The sequence below is a fragment of the Pseudochaenichthys georgianus genome, chromosome 12 (assembly GCF_902827115.2).
Source record: "Pseudochaenichthys georgianus chromosome 12, fPseGeo1.2, whole genome shotgun sequence".
Lineage (NCBI taxonomy): Eukaryota > Metazoa > Chordata > Actinopteri > Perciformes > Channichthyidae > Pseudochaenichthys > Pseudochaenichthys georgianus.
Window position 1 is genome coordinate 17,476,957 of NC_047514.1, and position 22,182 is coordinate 17,499,138.

General features: G+C 40.1%; 1 protein-coding gene across 1 annotated transcript in view; it reads right to left on the reverse strand.

Annotated features, from left to right (window-relative positions):
- Positions 1-22,182, reverse strand: part of bmpr1bb (bone morphogenetic protein receptor, type IBb) — a 54,690-nt gene that overhangs the window by 7,799 nt on the left and 24,709 nt on the right. The window contains exon 4 of the mRNA XM_034095797.2: positions 8,063-8,389. Coding sequence (XP_033951688.1) covers positions 8,063-8,150 — 88 coding nt within the window. The 5' untranslated portion in view covers positions 8,151-8,389. The remainder of the gene's footprint in view (positions 1-8,062; positions 8,390-22,182) is intronic.

Here is a 22,182-nt window from a genome sequence, read left to right on the forward strand (position 1 = left end):
AAAATATCAATAAAAGATCATAGTTAAGCATGCAACATATCACCAAAGGTTATAGAATAGAATGTTGTAAATAAGTCATCGTACAAAAAAGTCATAAATACTGTAAGTATGGCAGAAAAATATCATGCAAATGTTGCAGTATATTACACTTTAAGATAGGGTTATCAAGATAAAAAATATGTATTATTCGTCTGATTTGAAATCGTGAGTTAGTTTGCATTGCAAAAAAACAATCACAAGCAACTATAAACTATGAAACCTATGTAAAAAATATAGGTGTACATCCCAACATAAGATCCATTAATGCATCCATAAAATCCAAGAATAGCCTCCTTATAAGCATGAGGATTCCTCTCCAGGACTATGTGAGGAAAAGGCTGAATCAGAATGTGGTATAGTATAAACACAGAGGCTGTACTTTATTAGTACTCGGTGTCCTTCCAACACTATCGGTGATATTGTTTCTGTCGGCAGGGAAGTTTGTGGAGCAGTTCTGTCCTCCCTCACAGTGGCCTTGGTTTGTCTACACAAGAATGTAATGTTAAATGAAATTGTTTGGCTTTCAGATAAATTCTGCCCATCTCAGCTCTGTTTTTTTAAAGCTATTAAAAATGAGTTCAGTGAGTTAAGAAAACAGGGGCATTGCAATGACAAGAGCAATGTTCCAGGAAAGTGGATGTAAGGTAAGGAAAATAAATGTGTGTAAATCTAAAGAGGCAACACTAGATGATCAAGGGCTAAAATTAGTACATTTGTTGTGAGACTATCTGGTTGCACAGTATACAGCACACCACATTTATGTTCAAGTCCTACACATAATAAGCATTTAATTTCAAAGTAAAGTGTGTGACTTGACACAGCACTAAATCCATTTTCACCCCTCTCGCCTCAGCCCTAATCACACCTTTTGGACATATTCTCCGATAACAAAACCTCACTGTATGTATAATTAAGTTAGTTGGGGATATATGTTTAAATGTTTCTGTCTATAAAATGCATACAATGGTCTTTATGACAGTTTGATTATCATTTACTGTCCCGTTTTCTCAGAGCTCAACGTCCCCCAAGCATTGACAAAGGGGGCCTAAGTCTAAAGTTTGAGCATTTAAATTAGGCAGAGCAGATATATTATACATTTACAGCATGAAGTTATTACTCTAGAACTTTAGGTAACACAGGACTGTCTTGTTGCCAAAGAGAGTTTTTTGTGTGTGTGGGGGGGGGGGGGGGGGGGGGGTTTGTCATGCTTGGTATATAGCAGCAGGTTTACTACAGAGCCAGTGTGTGCTCCACAGACTATTAAAGAGGCTATAAGATGTAAAGCCAGCAGGAGTCTTACAGTACGCGAGAGGCCATCTTTGTTATGCTTAGCACTGCTAACAGAGGGCTTTTCTTCCTCAACTAAAGCAGCACATTGATACGGGAGAAAATCACACAGGTATATGTGTAACAGTAAAAAGATGACCATGCAAGTAAATGCACTTTATAGATTTAGATATATTAGAAAAAATACCTTATTTCTAGATTTAAATATTTCATTGTTTTTCTCACATAATTGGCTACACACATTCTCTTTTGTCTACGTCTTACAAACGTAGTGCACGCACACACACATACACTTGATGTGTTAGCTACAGGGCACACTCAAGGTCACCCCGAAATGTGATCTACAGTACGTCCCCCACACATTACACAGGCTGTCAAACTAGACACACACACTAAGAGTCAGTGTAGCACACACAAACATAAACACAGACAGATACATACATACATACATACATACATACATACATACATGAACAAAGTTACATATAACTCCAGCTGGAGAACCTTCAGTCACGGCTCGTCACCCGTGGCCCTGCAACTTCGCACTGGCTTCAGCTTTTCCAAATGTTTCTGAATCAGGGATGACAGCTCATGTGCCATTTCATGGCCTTGTTTGTAATCTCTTTTCAGTTCTGTAGAAACATTATCACTGTAGTCTGTGACACTTCCTTCCTCCTCCTCACTCACATTCAGTCAAGTTTGCCGTGGTGACAGAAGTATCATGACTGTGGACTGTGTCATTCCTATGATAAAATGAATGATACATGGGAACTAAACTGACATTGAAATTTCCACACCAGATCCATATGTTTTTCCTAGTTATCACTTTCCTTTTTCATATAACTTACATTATTAGAAAAGTCTAATTTTTACATATCCTTGTTTAATATTCTACTAAATATTTGTTTTCCAAGGGGACATTATATGGAATGCTGACAGAGATCGATGTCACTTGCACAGCAGAATGATTAACATCTGGAATATGGACATCCATATTTTATCAGTACATCTTTCTATCATCATGCAGACCTTCCTATGCCCTGCTTTATTTCCAACAAGCAGTTTGCAGAATAGACAGGAGGCTATGACATTTGCAAACTATACATGATTATAGATGAGCATGTGCATGGTTATAAGGCTTTAACAGTTTTAAACCAAGGCACACATACCTTGATGATATGGTTGAAGTATGACACAAAAGCAACTAGAGTGAAAAGATACAGTGTAATAAGGCATTTCTTGAATTAAGGATGTCAAATGATTCAAATAAGAAGGATATTGGGATTGTTTTAGAACAAGAGCCAGCGATGATTCATGATGAGAATATGCTATGAGACCTTGACTTTTTCAATGAGACTTTGAAGCCAATTTTTTCCTTTAATTTGTAGCTTAATATCTGTGTGTGTATAGACGTGTACTGTCCTTTATAAATCACTGAATTGAATTCCTGATAAATATTCAGTGTTCACGGCCACTCTGGATTTGTTCCGTGCAGTAGAAATAGAAATAAATGCAACCAAAGGCAGACACCGGGAATCAATGAATATACAATTAAAATATTAGTTTTTTTATTTTTCCATCAAGAGATGACTGGAAATCAATGCATAATAGGATTACTGCCATTACAAGTGATATGTTAGAAGAGAGATGTTGATTGAGGAATTTGAAGTCCAGGAAAATGTAATCTCTGCATTAAGTGTTCCAATAAACAGCTTACAAGAAGCCGACCTCACAGCACAACAGCCGCTTCGACTGTGGGCCGAGACCTTCAACCAGGCTGTTCATCACAAGCAGAGCGGAGGACATGAGAGAAACGGGAGATAAGTTACTCCAGGTGGCCATTATAAATCACCTCCTCAAAGGAGACATCATCCCCAGTGTACTCTGACCCTGAGGGGGTCACAACCAACCTGCAGAGGGGCCATACATCCTCCTCCACCCTACCCTCCTCCCTCTTAACCCCCTACAGGCTTCAAAGGACTCTGCCACACGAGACACTCACACACATGTGCATGTGCACACACACACACACACACACACACACACACACACACACACGCGCACACACAACACATTTCACAACTCTATCCCATCCGTCTCTGATGCTTTACACCCCCCATTAGGTCATCCGTTTTCCACGGTTTGCAGGAACCTGTTCTGCATTTACCAGCCGTGACCAAGCTGATTTTGTGGAGGAATGAGATTGTTACTCCCCTAATACTATTCAGCAATCACCAGCACAAACACATTTATGGATGGGGGCAACGGCTCTAGGCACAGACCCCGCTACAATTGTCATGTCCCAATCCCACCATAAGAAAAACTAGGCTCAACGGTCAGGGATTCACTAATGTTTGCACCCGAGGAACCTTCCCCAGTGGGTCGTTTGTGAACTACAACCGAGAGCTGCTATATCCACAACAGAATACACAGACACACTGTCTTCAGATTTTTTCCAAAAAATGCCAAGAACAGAGGGACAGGACACACACATGAATCATGAAAGAAAAAAAGGAGAATTGCGCGAGGTTTTGAGACTTAATGAAAAATATAAGTCTATATATAGGGTTATTAATGCAATGATTTAATATTAATTGGTATGAAAATGATTTAAACAATATTGTGAGGAACATAAATAAACATGTCTCTCTCAAACAACTGAATTGAAAAGATTATTTTTGTAAAAACATTACAATCTCCATATTTCAATATTTATTTTTCAGCTTATCACTATCATATCTAATTGTTTCGATGTCTTTTTGTCTCTGTGCCATTTTGTGAATATTTCTGTTCCCTTGTAAATAATATTATAATATAATATATATTTTCAACCTAACAGCAACAAAAGAAAAGTCAAGAATGCGTCAAATGATATACAACACACATGCTCACTCAAACACACGCAGAGTGGAGGCTGGCATGTTATGAAACCAAGGCTTAGCATTGACCACAGTGCGGTGTCTGTGTGTGGCCCTCATCCCAACACACTATCTCAATCTTTCCTGCCCTGTGAAGTTCGAGATATGTTTTTTAACATTGTCTATCCACAAAGGTCATCAGTTCATCTCACTGCTCGTCTATTTATCCATGTGGTCGGGACTTACTGGAAGAAGCCACAAGCACTGACTAATGTTGGCTCCATTACAGACATACTGAGAGACTTCAGCCACAATATGTCATTTTACCCCACAATATTTCCTCTGCCAGTGTTTTCTCCACAGAGTTGTCAAGGGCGTTGTAACGCAAAGCCAGGTATGTTTTCGGTTGATATAATCATGAAACTTAAAAACAGTTTTTCTTGTAACTAAAATACAGTATATTCTGTGTTCATGCATTTTGTGAAATTCAGGATTCAGAAGTTGCAATTCTAAATATTCAATGTAGTTAGTCCGGGAAATACGCACAAAAAAGAGGCGGAAGCCGCAAAGCGCACAAGGCAGATGAGACGCAGAGGGGACACCACACACCACACACACACACACACACACCACACACACCCACACACACTCACACACACACACAACACACACACACACACACCACAACACACCAACACCCACACACACACACACACAACACACACACACAACACACTACACACACACACACACCACACACCCACACACACACACACACACACACAAACACACACACACACACACACACACACACACACACACACCACACACACACACACACACACACACACACACACACACACACACACACACACACAACACACACACACCACACACACGCTGACTGCTGGAGCAGCACATCTGCCTGGGGATCAAATTCTGTGTGGGGGAACCGTATCCACATCCTGACAGGAAGCAGCGCACAGAAGGCTGGAGAGGCCTAGTCCTGCCGAGGACCAACTGCTGCTGTTTTGTACTTCTGGACAACTGCATCAAACTACACTCTGACCTTATTCCACAACATTCAACACAGATGTCTTGCAAAGATGTATGTGTAGTGAATCGTACTTGCAGCTTTATTTTTTACATTTTTGAAGAAACATTTGATATAGGTAGTTAAATAGATTTCCTGCACTTGGAATCCACAGTGATGCATGTAAACAGAGTCTGTGAGGATCCAATATAATAACAAGCCCTCATTGAAATCACATACTTTCGATTTGAACGGCCCTTAGTGAACATCACGATGATCCTGTTTTACCCGCTCCAAAATTAGAACTAGAACGTTTTGTAACTTGAATTAGTCCATTTATAACAAATCTCCTTTGCACTTGAGTAACTGAAGCAGAGCTGCAGTAAAAAAAAAGGTTGCTGATAAAGATAAAATAATACCTCCTCTAAATGCTCCTACAGAGAAACACTCCTACAAAGACACACTGACATTTCCAGAAATTCGATGACCGCTGAGAATGAAAACCCTACATTGTCCAGAAGGCCAGTGGATTGCTTTAGTGGTGTCGAGGGAACTTTTTCGGTCATTGGATGAGATTAAAAACAGCAATATTCATTAACAGCCTATAGGGGGTTTGTGTGTCTGAAGTAGATATCAGTGTAAACAGTGAAGGGACCGCCTTGGGTGAGTGTTTCTGGGAATTGTCTTATTAGCAGCAATGGCCCCGAAACATCCAGTTTTCATGGTCAGTCAGCGGTTTTGTGTTACAAACATGGGAAAGCGAAACCAAAATGTTGATGGAGGAAATGAGTCAAAAACAATATAAATGTTTAAGAATGTAACCCTCATATAAAAGGTATTGTCACCCTTTAGCTTCACCGAAGTATTTCTATTTCCACGCATTGCGACCGGAAGAATGGAGCTAGGGATCATTACTCTCAGTGAACCTCACCAGCCTGTGGAAACAGGTGGCAAACTGACCGTGCTGCTTAGATTTATGGGCAACCTCCCACATGTTATACTCATTTGGAGACCCTTAAAAGATCAGGTCACTGAGGAACGGAGAAAAAGCAACTGGTGGCTCAAGTATTGGTAAAAAGTGGATAGAGGAGAAAAACGGAGGAAGTACGAGACAGGATAAAGGCCCCTATGAAATAATCAATGGTACTTCACATTCGTTTCGGTCTGAATTCACTCCATCTTCTCCACATCCTTTCTATCTGTTTGGCTACTGAACGTCAAACACCCTAGACTAATATTAGAAGAGGAGTTAAACTCTTAGCTCAGTCTGCACAGATACAGGATGAATGATGGAAATTCTCAAGAAGAAACATTCATCAGCAGCTGAGTATTTTGTGACCAACTGCGAAAGTTTACAGTAGCTCTGAAACGCTCAGTCCAGTCTGGGATTTTACAGCTGGTCTTTATGTGGTTGCTTAGTGAAGCATTGCTTTATCGCAGGATTTCAACCAGAAGCCCTTTGTATCCAATAAGAAGTTGATTATATGCATATACTTACCATATATTTTTATTTTTCTGAATGTTTATCTTTATGTTGACAAAAAATCCTGACACTCAATTTATTCTCCTTCTTAAGTGTTTAACAACTAAGTAGTTATATTGTTAAGCTTGTTTACCCCAAACATTAAAAGTAAGGCTGCAACTAATATTATTTTTGTAACTTGATTCAAATTGTTATTTTTTTGTTTGAAGAAATTAATTGTTTACAATTTCTAAATTGCACTGACCTCGTTAAATGGCCTGTTTTATAAATTTGACAGCACAATACCTAAATATATTCAGTTAACTTGCATATAAAATAGAGCTAGGTAATATGAGTATTTGTATTGCCAAACCAATAATATTTTTTTATTTAATTTAATAAACATATCATACAATATCCTGACTATTGTATATCGTTATCAGGAGACTAAATGACTGATACTGTGATAGCCGATTTCGGCCAGATCACCAAGCCTTAACATTAGAAAAATAAATAACACTTTTGGCCTGATTGATAATTTGTTTTAGCTCTAATAAAACATCTAATGGGGAAACCTAAATGGAAGAGTTAATATGGATGGTTGATCAACGTAGCTTTTCAAATATGTCAACAATAAAAACAGGAAATGCATGCTAATTCTCATACGGAGCAACAATGTCTCTCCCCTCTGCTTGATCAGAAACAGAACAAATGCACAAGTGTCATTTACTTGACGCTGGGAGCTTGTCGACCTTCCCCGCCTGTCACAACCTTACGGGGCATCGTGACACTGTTGGCACTCATCGTAAAAAGACAACTGGCTGTCCATCTTCAAACAATTCAAAACATGACCAGGGGGGGTGGTGGAGATGGTGGGGGGGGGGGGGGGGGGGAGGACAGGGCAGATAAATGCACACCAGGTTCTCATGGTAGACCCCTGTGGAGATCATTATAGCTTTTGCCCATCATAAATACCGCAGGGTAAAAAATAGAAAGATAACCTCACAGCTCGCACCATCAGCCTACAACCTGACAACACTCACAATACAATGTGTGAGAATTTAGGAAATTAAGTAAATTTGACCCTCTCAAACCGCTAAACACAAACATAGATGCCTAAAAATAAAAGGTTCAAAATTGTCTCAACTTCCCTCTTGCAGCTTTACATAAAAGTGTTGTCAATAAACGTAAAGCAATCACAAGACGCCTCATCAGCTTAAACGTGATTTAAAACAAAGTCAGCAAAATAAATGATGGCATCAAAAACATAAAGTGTCCAGTGCAGTAATAATAATAATAATAATTCATTCTATTTAGAGGTGTCTTTCAAAGCACCCAAGGACACCTTACAATTCATTGAATGAGGTTTAAGACAGTACTCACCATCAGACCCACAGCTCAGTGATGCCAGTCCAGTCAGCAGGATAAGTGCCTGGCAGGCCCACTCCTGAGGCGGCCACACCACCACCATCACTCCAGCACCGACCCCAGACGCCCTCCTCCTTCAAATCCCAGAGGCGCAGCCACAACGAACACACCCGGGCAAAGAGGCGGATGTGTGAGGCTGCGTTTTTATATCCTTTCCGTGAAAGAGCGCCAGTCCACTTTCTGTACAAGAGTTTCTCTGTGACTGACTGCCACTCTGCACTCAAGACCTTCCCACAGCACACAGCAGCCCCGCAGCCTCCAGCAATACTCCACACTGACAGCCTGGGAGAGACAGACACAGAGAAAGAAGAGGGGGGAGAAAAGAGGGGGGGAGGAGGGTGTTACTTCGTTGCTCTCTCACTGTGCTATTTGTCCAGCCCTTTCTATGACCGGTTCACTACAGAGGGAACAGCTGAGTATATTTGAATCTACATACAGCCTCTCTCTCTTTCACACGCAGACATGACACATTACAGATTCTCACATCACTCAAACTCAGAAAGTAGAGTCGAAATGAAGGGGGTAACAGGCCGTGGCTGTGAGCAGGGGCTGAATGAGGTGTGAACGCATTATGACCTTTTGCCAAAGGCACGCTACACGTAGCATGCAAAGAGAGACACAGAAACCACTGTCAAATGTATGAGTATAGGCTTACAACCGAGACATCTACATGTTCTTTGGTGAAAACATCTGGTATCAAATCCTGCAAGGGCTATGATCAATCAATCAATCAACAACTTTATTAATGAGACAAGAAACAAAACAAAAAGTAAGGCTGCAAGTAACAACCACTCTCCTTAACGACTACAGAAAGTCCAAGAAGAATAAAAGATCGAACTAATTATAACAAACCAATTTAAAATAGAAGTCCTTGAAATTCACCCCACAATGAAAAGCAACCAAGCTCTCGACCGCTTGTTCTTTGCATAACGTGTGTGGAAGTACAGCTGCAGACACAGGTGATGTGTGAATGGCATTGGCCCGGCATTAATCTGTAACCAAGAGTCTGGTATTAAAGTTCAGACACAGGTTGAAGTGTGTTCAGTTCCTCATGTGAGTCTGTGTGACGGGGCTGAAAACACAAACACTTGTCGAGCTGCAAAAGAGATCAAGCCATCACACGTCAGGTGATTTGGGGTGATTAGGGCTCACACCTCCAGGCCACTTTGCAACTAATCCAACACACACATGCAAACACGCAATACCATGGCAAACAAATCATAACAAAAGGGACACACATTCCAGTGGTGAAAGATTTATGTGGGTTACAAGTTAAGAGGATTAGTTGAGCTATTAGGAAGATTAGATCAAGTCTACTATGGCAACTACATAAATCATAAACATCTCAGAGATGGCCTAATTCACACATGTAAGATGTGTTTGAGTGAGAAAAACTGAACATCTTGAAGTGTTTATCCATTCCAAATGGTCAATGACAGAAGAAAAAAAACCTGGTGGTGTTAAGCAGTGATGGAGGAGGGAGAAACAACAACAGCCATATGGGCTACCCCACACCTGTCCCCTCTTAAAGTCTGACTGGGAAGGACCACCAGCTCCCAGAAGCCACTTCTCCCCTCTAGAGCTCCACTGGCCCTATAGCTGTCACTCCTGGTTTGTGCAGCACTGTGTATTACATGTGATAAGTCAGCCTTTTCTGGAGCACGAGTGCATGGGGAGCAATGTGAATGGGTCAGTGCACCTCACACACCATTCTGCGCTCCATCAAACGCCCAGCATGAAGCCTCCCTGTATTCTCAGACAGCCTACTCAGCCCACAGGGATGGGGGGTCCAGGGGCGTGAGCGGCACTGTAGGTGGGGGTCACTGGCACATAAAGGAGGTAGAAAGTGGAGCGGACTGGTTGGAGGACTTGCTTTCAAACAAGCTAATTCTTCACTTTCCATGCTTTTCCTTCCCCTCCCTCTCTCATATAGATTTTTACTGCAGGACCCATCTGTCATCACACACATAGTTACAGGATGAGTAATACTGCCTGAGAAATATGTCTGTCAGCACCTTGATCATTATATAAAACCACAATGTTTGTTGCAACTGGAATGAGAAATAGTCACATTAGACATGCAAGTGGTGTTAAAGAGGAACTGAACCAAATCCACACACTATGGTTCAGTTTACTCTTGAAGGTGTGGGGAGGACCACTTAAGGTGTGAAAGTGGAGATTTTATTACCTCAGCTAAGGAGGTTATGTTTTCGGCTCTTTTTGTTTATTTCTCAGACGGATTACAGAAATATTACTGGTCCGAGTTTCATGAGATTCAGTGGAAAGGTGTAGCATGGGCCATGGAGGAAACCAATAAATGTTGTTATGCATCTGAATCCCAGGGCGGATACACACATTATGTTTTACTTATGGAAATGGCAACGGTTTGCGTTCTACAAGTTGCCTTCAGGTTTATTTTATGGCCTGATGAGCTGGGTTTAAAGGCTACTAATAGCAGGGTCATGCAATGTAAAGGTTAATGGCAGTTACCAGGCAGGGGAAGGCTAACAAAATATGCTATTGAGTTGTGTGAAATGGGTTATCCAGCAACTTTTCCAAACTAGATCTATAAACGGACTGAAAGTCAGGTTATCTCAGCCTCTTCAGCTTTGATTTGTACCACTCTTCCTTATTTTCTCTTGCAGCTGTGCATAAAAAATGATTCTTTGCAATGTGAAGGATAGCCTGTAAGTCTGCCACATATATGCTAGCCAACTTGTTTCAGCAAAGCCAACCACTTGTCATCAGGATGTCACCAAGCTTGCTCAGCAAACAGAAGGACTCGAATGAGCGTGCTAAATGAGCCAAAACATACATCGTGTCCAGTTTTCTTAATTGCTTCTTCTCTGTCTAAATATTTAATCTTCACATAAACACTGAGAAGTTGTGACACACATTGTACTTCAGTATTGAAAGCACCTATTCACTTGTCATGGTGGCACATGTAAAGATAACATTTCTGCCGGCACTGTGTTTTTTTTTTATGGTGTTACACTCCGGGCATAATCTTTTAGAACAGTGGGCATTACATCAAGATGTTAGACAGACTATGAGGGAGATATAGGGTGAAGTTTAGCTGTGAGATTATTTTCAATTTGTTTTGCAGACTCTGTATCCCCCACACTCAGCCCTCCAGCAGTCACAGATCAATTAATGCAGCGTGCTTGTTTGTAATAATCTGTCTCCATTTCATAAGGAAAACGTTTTCTTATGAAATTGAGACCTTACGATAATACTAGCAGTAGAGTTTTAATGCACCATGAAAATGAGCCACGTTTTTAATTTCAGAAGAGGACTTTACAGGAGCAAACGCACCTTTCATCATACAGCAGGAGGAACCCGATGGGTGACTGTGAAAAATCACCGATAACCTGAGAAACAAAAAGCCATGGCGGAACACAGATGATGAAATTACTTTGAGCGGAGATGGAATGCGTATCATGAGCGATGCTTCAGCCAGGACCAAACTGACCCCCAGCTCTGTGAAATTAGCGGGATTTTCAGCAGCTCAGAGTTAAAACTGCTGTCATAGAATCCTGAAAAGCAGTTTATTACCGTGGCAACACAGCTGTCTGCCCCAGATGGTCCAATGGGGATGCAAGAGTTAAGAACGTGTGACACCATCTTCATCATCCAGCTAGACAAAGATGTTCTTCCCCTTATTACTGAGTTTTTGAAAACAATGTCACACTGTAGTACCATGGAGAACTAGTGTGGCAAACTTCTCTTGGATTACTGTCATAAGCAATGATTTCATTTCAAATGTCAGTCGGTCTAATAAGGTGTATTCTTTTTTGTATATGTTTGTAGTTCCTTTTATTGTTGCACTGTCCCTTAGCTGCTGTAACACTGTATGTTTCAACATTGTAGGACCAATAAATTAATCTTAACTTGTCTGATGCAACATCTTCAGATTGTTTGTTTTTATCCTTCAAACTGCGTTAAAGCTCAAATATATTCAGTTATTTACAGTACAATAAGACGAAGAAGACTTACTTATTAATCAAATGTGTAAGTAAATTACTTTGTCCCCTCTGTTGTGTTTTTACACACCTTACAGACACAAAGGCTTAATGGATAAACCTGCACAAAGAGAAACACATGCAGGAGAGGCGGCAGAGCAAACCCTAACCCTAACCCAGCAGTTCGGGGTTTGGTGCCTTGCTCAAGGGCTACCCGGCAGTGCCCAGGAGTCAAATCTCTCCAGCTACCAGCCCACACTCCGTATTATTATTCTTTTGGTCTGATCGGGACGTGAACCAGCGACACTTCGGTTCCAGGCCAACTCCCTACAGACCATAAATTATTTGTAATATCCCATTAATCATTTATTTGATGCTTTAGCCATGGGACAGCAGCAATCTGATCATTCTCTTATTTGTATTTAATTCATAGGAATACTCCTATAAACATTATGAAGGCATTATGCCTAATTAACATTTAGTCATGTAACTCAATTATTTATTAAGAGTATGTATCCATCTAAATACAGACACCCTTATTCACATAAGAATTTAAAACAATCTATTTCATCCACTGTTATATATATAATGACAATATATATTGTGAGATCTCACACACCCACAGCACAGTCTCAGCCCTCGGGGAAAAGAAACGCCCTGATGAATATTCAAGATTCACACAATAGTAAGGCCAAACCACTCTGCTGAGATGGACGCTTTGAAGTGTCAGAGAATGCTGAGTGGGAAGAAAAACGTCATTCACAAGGAGTGAAAAGACTGTCACAGCAAGATTCAACCTCCCTCTGTCTGTCACGCTCTCATTCTTTCACTCCGTCTCTTTCCTTCATGATGTGACACCATAGTGAGATGTTGAAACATCATCTTAATTTATAATAATAATAATTTGTTTCTGCCAATACAATCTTGTTGTAGCCATAACAACTTATTTGAAAGTAGGAATGCTTGAGTTATATCCGTCTTGCATAATTAAAGTGATTGCACATTACTCAAAAACTAATATTAACAGAAACTACTCCCATAAAATGGTATCACTGTTTAATTCAGGATGTGACCTGTCTGACGGGAGAAAGAAATGCTTGTAAACTCTGTGTTCCAGAGACGCGAGAGAACACGATGTATCTGCACACTTGGATTTATAGCATTCAGACATACATAAAGATGCTCAGTGTGCAGGTAGTAATTAAGTTTGTTGCAACAGCCCAGTTTCTGTAAGCCAATTGTCTGTGTCAGGTTGTAAATGTCAAAGCTTTTGTGATCCCCATAAACAATTCAGTTAAACATTGCGTCTAGCCCGTCAATAAAACTGAACCCTGACATGGCATGTAAAGCAGCTTTGCACTTTGCATTCTATAATAAACACATACATTTCCACACCCACAGTAAATGCATGGGACATGAAGCAACACTGCAATCATGATACAGGTAATTCTTTATCACAATGTCTTTAAAACCCCATTAAGAAACATTAAATGATTAATGATGATTCATGTTTTGGTGAACACAATAATAATATTTAATAACTGACAACATTTTGCTTCATGACATTGACACAAAAATCCTGTAAATCAAATAATACAAAGTAGTCCACCATATTCATTCACAGGACTGCACGTAATCTGTGATTTGGAAAGGGATAATATTTATACATCTCTGCCAGTAGACACATCTTTATCCTCACCCAAGCTATATTTTCATGTTCCACAAGTGACTCAATTCACACATAGCTCTTCATAACCCAACAAAGACTTTATCCATCATGCAGACTCTGCTCTTCAGAATGTTCCCCACTATCCAGGACAAATCACTGGACCTGTATCTGCTTACTAACTTCAAAGACACTTAAAAAACGCAAACAGCTCTGCTCTTTGATGGGCTTTCCTAAAATCAAATCAAAATCAAGGAATCTGTAATGTTCAAACCAGCCCTTCTGAAGCAGTGAAATTACGTCCATTTATAGCTTGAAGTTACTTTTTTGGACTGGTTAACTTTTTGGGAAAGTCAGTAAATCCATCCGTCATTGGCTTACAGTTTACAGTGTAAATGGTGTGGGTGGACAAATCCTGCATTTATGAATTGTCAAAAGCAGCTTTGCTGTGGCTGAGACTTATAACATCTCCAGAAACGATTCTATAACACAGGCTTTGTTTGCAGAACAAGAACAGACAGACGTATTGCCTTGCAAATCACAACAAAACCCATTATATTACATTGTAAACATTATACAGAAGTTATGTGGACTGTTTTTGAATTGATATACTAGTTGTCATTGTACAAATGCAAATGTATAATTTCTCTACATAATTGTATTCCGTTTGTGAAATACCACTGTCTTGTATTAAACAACAAGTAGTGATCAAATATCAGTTAAGCTGCAAATGAGCTGATCAAATGTCCTCACACACTATACTTGTCTTTATCCCCAGTGATGTAGCTTCAGTATGAGAAGCTAATCAAATCACTCGGAGGGAACAATGTTTTAATCTCTTAATATTTGACTACTGAAGCCAACTGAAAGGCTGAGATTACGACAAAGCACAAGGCCGTTCCTGTGGACCTGCTGGTGACTGCAGCTGAAACACCTGTGGCTCAGGTTTCACTCATGGGCACCCGTGGTTACAAAACAGCCACACAACCATACAGATGGATTCCATGTAAAGAAGTGTCTGTCTGGCTCTGGAGGTGGCGTTAAGAAAGTGCTCTGTGATTTTCCGCAGCCGGGGCAAACACATGAACCGGCCAAGAACAGCAGAATGAAGTCCTTCCACTCTCTCTCACTTCCTCTCTCGATCACTGAAGGTCACTGGGCCAGGTCTTGCTGGATATCTAACTTTTTTTTCTTCTATCAGCAGGCCTGGCTGAATGTGGACTGTGCTTCAGTTATTTCCCCCACAGCCCTGCTCCTATTTATTTTCTGGCCAATTGATCACTGTGTTCTGGCTCTTACGTTATAGTGCTCACATTGCAATTATCCACAAAACAAATAAAACGGTGTGTTAAAATAACACTGTGTGGAAGTGTGTAAGCCAATAATTAATCATTCTGAACTGCTTGGTGACGAAGACAGTTTCGTGAAGCAAAAGCATGCAAGTACTATCTTACAATTTTGGCCACATAACGTAAATATATTTAACCATACGGTAAGTTTCAGTTCAGCAATACACTTCTTCTTAGCATTTAATAACAGTTAAGCTGGTTGCATTGATTGACATAACATGACAGAAAATCTATTTAGACACCCATAAAATCAGACCTCCCAAAGAAACTTTATTAAGCAGGAATTGGGAAACTGAGGCTCTTCTTGCCAAGTCAACCAGGAGCATTTAATGAAGGGATTGTTGCAGAGTGTCCGCTGGGCTGCGTCGGGCAGACACCGCGAACCAAAGGGTTTAATTAAGGGGTTCCTCTGACGGTCAGACGAAGTAGACAGCAGGGGTCAAGACGCTGGCCCACAAACTGGCTGTGACCCTCACACCTGCCTGGTTACATTACACTGCTACATGTCGGTGCACAGCAGACACGCTCACACCGACACATCGTTACTGAACTGCAACTTTACCACACACACTGAAACAGAATTGCAGAAACGAGACGGAAAAATACCTACAGGTGAATCATGCTGGGGTGTGGAGTGCAGAGCAGTATCATCTTTTGTCGTAAAATCTGAATAAAAAAATATTAATCTGAAGCATCACAAAAGTTGAAATTAATTTGTATCTCTTTTTCAAAGTAAAAGTAGTTTTAAACATGGATGGGGAATACAAATTGTGACATGAAATTGAATTTCTTTTTGAGAAAAAATGTGTGAACATTTAGACAACTTACTGAAAATGTTCAAGGTAGAATTCCCAAGTCAGTACCAACGCCTGCAATCTATAATCAACGTATTGCTAATTTTACATCCTTACATATCTTGGTATGGAAGTGTAGGGGTCAACCTTTGAAACAATATTAATATTAATATTGTTAATTGAGCTGGTAACTATGATCACATGACTCCTTTTGTTAAAACAACTTAACTAAGCATGTTCATGGTGTTTTGACTTAGTTACTGGCGTTCCATGTAAACCTTGACATTAAACCACAAAATAAAGCTGGCAGGCTGCTTAGGGGCCCCATGTATGAGTGTGTCAAAGGTTCATGCCCTCCCTCTACTGTTTACCCTGCAAAAACAAGGAGATCACCCAGTGTGAGCTATTGCCCTGCCACTATTACAAGACGGATTTCTACAGAGTTGCTCCACCTGTCTCCTGCTCCAATTAGTCCTGCAAGCCACTGAAGTGCTAAATAACCAGCAGGGAGGGAAGCGACAGGTCAGCAATAGGGTCAAAGATATGGAACAATGGAGGATGAGCCGAGACACTTGTTTAGGTTCTCTATAGGTTCCAGTTTAAAAGACAGCATATCTAAAGGAACAGAGGAGAAATCATAAGGGGGAAGTTAAGATGTCCCACTTTAGACCTTTCAGTATGAAGCAAGTCACCCAGAGCGCTCGCTTCCTCTAAGGTTCACAGGAGGCTGTAATTATGGGAAACTGGTCGTGTATTTACTATATCACACGCTCTTTAACAAGCACTAATTGTGTGTGTGTGTGTGTGTGTGTGTGTGTGTGTGTGTGTGTGTGTGTGTGTGTGCGTGTGTGCACTCAGCGCGTGTAGGAATGTTGTACCAAAGCTGCAGGAAATGTTTAATGAAGAGAGCAGCTTGGACGACATGGTTTGTGTCAAATCTGTCAAAAACAATATAAACCGGAAAGTGTGAACCTGAGGTGACTGGGACAGACTGAGAAGGGGAAGAGGGTGCTCACTAAATGGTCAGCTTTTAATACTTGTTTTTGTCACGAGAGCTATGAAAATATTTTGAAAGAGTTCTAGTCGGTGGGTTAGTAAAAATACATTTGAATGTCTAATAAATTGTATTCAGATTTTATTTCTCAAAAAAAGGAAGATCGAAAATGAGAACACACAAGTAAAAAAAAAAGGAGTTTTTCACATAAATTATCATTTGTATGTCACTTTCACCACTTTAGATTTCACAATAAGCAGAACCAATAACATCAATTGCTGTCAATGCAGATAAATACAGGTTGACAGAAACATTGTCAATGAGTTCTTCTTACTTTGCAAGTTAATTCATGCCTATTTGGTTGGAGTGTTTAGGGAGTAAATAAAGTGTCTTTAAAACACAAAATCATAATATTATAAATGCCTTTTAAATCATTAGCATTTGATTCATATATTAGCTCAAGTCCACAGATGTACAGCAAACAAGTAAATTGACTCCATTTACACCACATCTTGAGAAATAAAAACCCTTTATGTTATTCATCAGGGCTTTTCCCACACTGGAGCCTTTTTAACATTCCCTGGCCCTTAGCAATGCATGCAGAAATGGACACAGCCCAACCCTGGGATCAGCTATTGGACTTCATTAATGCACCTCTCTACGGACTAGTTGACACAGACAGGTGTGGTTTAAATGGCAAACTAACCACCCATAGATGCCCCCAGAAAGACTCTGTTCATTAAGACAGACGCTCCTAGCAATTGTGGTTAATGGGGCTTGGATATATTTAGTTTTACAGCATTATAATTCAGAGGGAATTAACAGAAGTGGCCGGTCCATTGCCTCTGGTCAAACTACCTGCCCTGTGTTGTTGGAGTGGGATTGAGGGCGAGAGCAGGAGGGGGTGCACATTTTCCATGTGCACCCACACCCCTCCCTTGGCTGTAATGCTCAAAGCTCTTTTGTATGTTTATGAGTGGTGTGAAGGCTCCAGTGATACAGCACACACTTCAGATCTCTGACTGCATGGTCAAAAGCAACTTTCCATGGCAGATTTATACTAAGAGAGGGGATTAATTACTGCCAGGAAACTTTAAGGTGATTTGTCAATTCAGAAAAAGTCAGATGGTATAAAGATTTTCTGAATATACCCACTTGAGGATCAATCTCAATTCAAGTGGAGATTCACTGAGAGGCAGTAAGCACTCACTTAGACAGCAGTCAAAGACAATGGAACAAGAGAGAGATACAATTACTATAAATGCACATACCAAGCACATGACTGCCACTTATTAAATTAAGATGGTGCCTAAATGGCTAAATTAAATGAGGTGTTAGGTTTCAGTATTAACAAGGATACGCAGTAGTCTTTACAGCTCTTGATACTAAAGGTCCCATTTCCATGTTGGAGGCAATCAAGCCGTGACCTTTTGCCAAAATGTATTGTTTTTTTATCTGTGACTTATATATAAGTAGTTATATGTGTTTTTATGCTAGCAAACTTAAGCACAATTTATGTTCAACAGGGTAATGTTTTATTGCCAATATGAGCAAGGACCAACAGAATATTTACTCAGGCAAGGACATGCTTCAGCTCAAGGCAAGTTTATTTATAGCACCTTTCAACACAAGGCAATTCAAAGTGCTTTACAAAAAATGAAAGACATTAAGAAAATGGCATTTAAAATCAGTCGTTAAAAATAAAAGATAATAAAAGAAACATTACATACAAGAAAAAATACATGGATAAAAGTTGCAGTGCAGTTTAAGATGTGAATAGTTCAATTAAAAGCAGCGGCAAAAAGAAAAGTCTTTAGTCTGGATTTAAAAGTAGTCAGAGTTGCAGCGGACCTGCAGTTTTCTGGGAGTTTGTTCCAGATATTTGGAGCATAATAACTGAACGCTGCTTTACCATGTTTAGTTCTGACTCTGGGGACAGAAAGCTGACCAGTCCCTGAAGACTTGAGAGATCTGGATGGTTCATAATTTAGCAGTAGGTCAGAAATGTATTTTGGGCCTAAACCATTCAAAGCTTTATAAACCAGCAGCAGTATTTTGAAATATATTCTTTGACACACAGGAAGCCAGTGTAAAGACTTCAGAACAGGAGTGATGTGATCCACTTTCTTAGTGTTAGTGAGGACTCGAGCAGCAGCGTTCTGAATTAGCTGCAGTTTTCTAATAGATTTTTTAGTGAGACCTGAAAAGACACCATTACAGTAGTCCAGTCTACTGAAGATAAAGGCATGGACAAGTTTTCCCAAATCCTGCTGTGACATTAGTCTTTTAATCCTAGATATATTCTTTAGGTGGTAGTAGGCTGATTTAGTAACTGTTTTAATGTGACTGTTGAAACTCAGGTCAGAGTCCATGACTACACCTAGATTTCTGGCTTTATCTGTTGTTTTGAACATTGCAGACTGAAGCTCAGCGCTAACTTGTATACGTTCTGCCTTGGCTCCAAAGACCATTACCTCAGTTTTATCTTTGTTTAATTGGAGAAAGTTCTGACACATCCTCCAGTCATTGATTTGTTCAATGCACTTACTCAGTGTTTGAATTGGAGCATAGTCTCCTGGTGAAATTGTTACGTAAATGTGTGTGTCATCCGCATAGCTATGGTAACTTATTTTGTTGTTTTTCACTGAGCCAGTGGTAGCATGTAGATCAGGGGTGCCCTCCCAGTCGATCGCGAAATTTGTCTAAAAATAGAACAACGATATTCAGTTTTATCGTTAATGTCCTATAACATAATCTTCCTGTGCCAGAATAATGCACTTGAACGCATCAAAGCTTTGTGATTGGCCGGCGTGACCCCATGTGTCGGGGCGTGACTTGTGGGCAATGGGCACTAGTTCGCTGACGTTGTCCGTGTCAACAGGAGTGACAGTCCGCACACACACAAGACCGCAATGGCAGAAGCAAAAAAGCCCCAAATATATCATTTTCACTCCGAGTGGGAGGATGATTATTTTTGTATCTATTCCAATTCAAAGTCCATCTGTCTCATCTGCAATGCGAGCGTGGCTTTATCGAAGAAGGGTAATTTAGGAGCGGCATTTCAAAACAGTGCACAAACGCTACGAGACGGAATTCCCTCCTAATTCTGCCCTACGCTCCCAAAAGGTGAGGGACCTGAAAGGACAGCTAAATGCACAGCAGTCCATTTTCACCAGGCTCAACAACAAGAGCAAGGCTGCTACCATAGCATCTTATCGTGTCAGTCACATTCTTGCGAAACACATGAAGTCTTTCAAAGACGGCGAAGTTGTGAAAGAAGCATTCCTGGAGGCTGCTGACGTGCTTTTGGGGGACAGTAAAAATAACAGTAGCATTTCAACAGGTTTTTGATATAATACAAACTCAAGTTAGATATCGTTATTAATCAGCTGTAAGTTTTAGTTTGTTTGAACTTATTCATTATAATTATTGTACAAAATGGTATAAGAATGCAAACATTAAGATCTGTTCTGTTTAAATTGATTATAGTCTATTATCAATTCATTCAGGTTAATAAACTAGTGTTGCTTGCATCCTATTTTTAAAAAAAGGCATTTATTTGTATACTCTACTAAAATGCAAAAAAAAAAAAGGGTTTGATTCTATTAATTTTGTCTTTTTTATTGCATTTTGGCAGCAGATTCCTGTGTAGCTTCAGATCTGAGTTGTCTTATTGGTAAGCCTAATTTATACTTTTGTAGCAACACTATTTTTATATAATGGCAAAGAAAGGGTTCAGAGTCTTTTCTTTTTTCCCTGTGTCATATGTGGCAGCACTGTTCAATGTTTCTTGAAAACATTACCCACTGTAGTATGTGACGTGTGAATAAACTCCAACTCTGTTTCAACAACACTGTTGTGTAACTTCAGTTAAATACTTGTATGTGTGTAGATTAGAAAGAGGTAAGATAAAGGATCTGCAGTATTTTATGAAGTATTCATCGTACGAAGGTCAGTTTTATACAAGTTGAAGTGTGTATTTACCTGGTAGTAGGCTGTCAGTAATGGCTACGCCTCTCTATTTGGACTGGTAGATCTGGGCAGACTGGCTACTTTAAAAGTAGCTCTCGGTTCAAAAAAGGTTGGGCACCCCTGATGTAGATGTTAAAGAGAAGAGGCCCCAAGATGGAGCCTTGAGGTACCCCACAAGTCATATTTGTCAACTCAGATATAGGGGTGGGCGATATGACGATATATATCGTCGAGACGATATTAGGTCTCCACGATATGCCTTTTCAGAGATATCATATATATCGTGATACAGAGAGTCACTCAGTCATAGAATGTGCACTCATTGTGAGTGCTGCGAGTGCACATTCTATGATTTGCAGTTCTATACCTTAATTTATACTTCTGTAGTACGACGGTTTTGTTTGTCAAAAAATAACAGATCTACAAGCTAACAACGCGTCTCGACCGCACCGCAATGACCTCATTGCTTGCTTGAAGGTCTGTTGTGTTGATCACACGCTCCCAAAGTCCCTGCCCCCTTTCTTCTTGGCAGCGAGGGAAACGACGGTCTGCACACACAACAATAATGGACGGAGATTCAGATGTAGAATAATTAGTCCCCAAAAAGAACTGTGGTATGTGGTATGGAACTATTTTGGATTTTACACAACAGACACAGACCAAACAAACGTAATTTGCAAAAAATGAAAATGTGAAAGCAACAGATGGCAACACGTCGGGTTTACGAGGCCACCTCAAAACACAAGCACCAGAAAGAGTATGCAGAGTCTGTAAGAGTGCAAGGTCCCCCGCGTGTGAATGCACAATCTACCGCAGCGACTGCACAAGTACGACCAAAACAAACCACCATAACGCAGGCATTTGATAAAGGGGCTCCTTATGAAAAGACTAGCAAACGGTGGAAAGACATAACTGACGCGGTGGCGTTTTATGTGGCCAAGGATATGCATCCAATAAAGAGCGTGGAAAACAAAGGTTTAAAAAAACTATTAAAAAAAACAACTGATGTGAAAGACATGACCTAAAGCTGTCTAGTCAGGATTCAGACAGTATTGCACTTCATGTATTGTCTTGGTTGATTCTGTTGGCTTATATTTTATTTTATCAATAAGGTATCTTGTTTTTCCCTTTTGAAACAGATGTTCAGTAATGCTAAAGTCTTTGATTGCACTTCAAGTCTAAAGTTTACATTTTAATTGTTTGGCACTGACTTTTCCTCATTGATGTTTTATGTTTTACTTAGTTATGTTTTACTCTCCTTTTCATGTTTATTGATGTTACATCACTGCTAGTGCTACCTAAAACAGAAAGTGAATTTTTATACTGAGAAACTGCCTT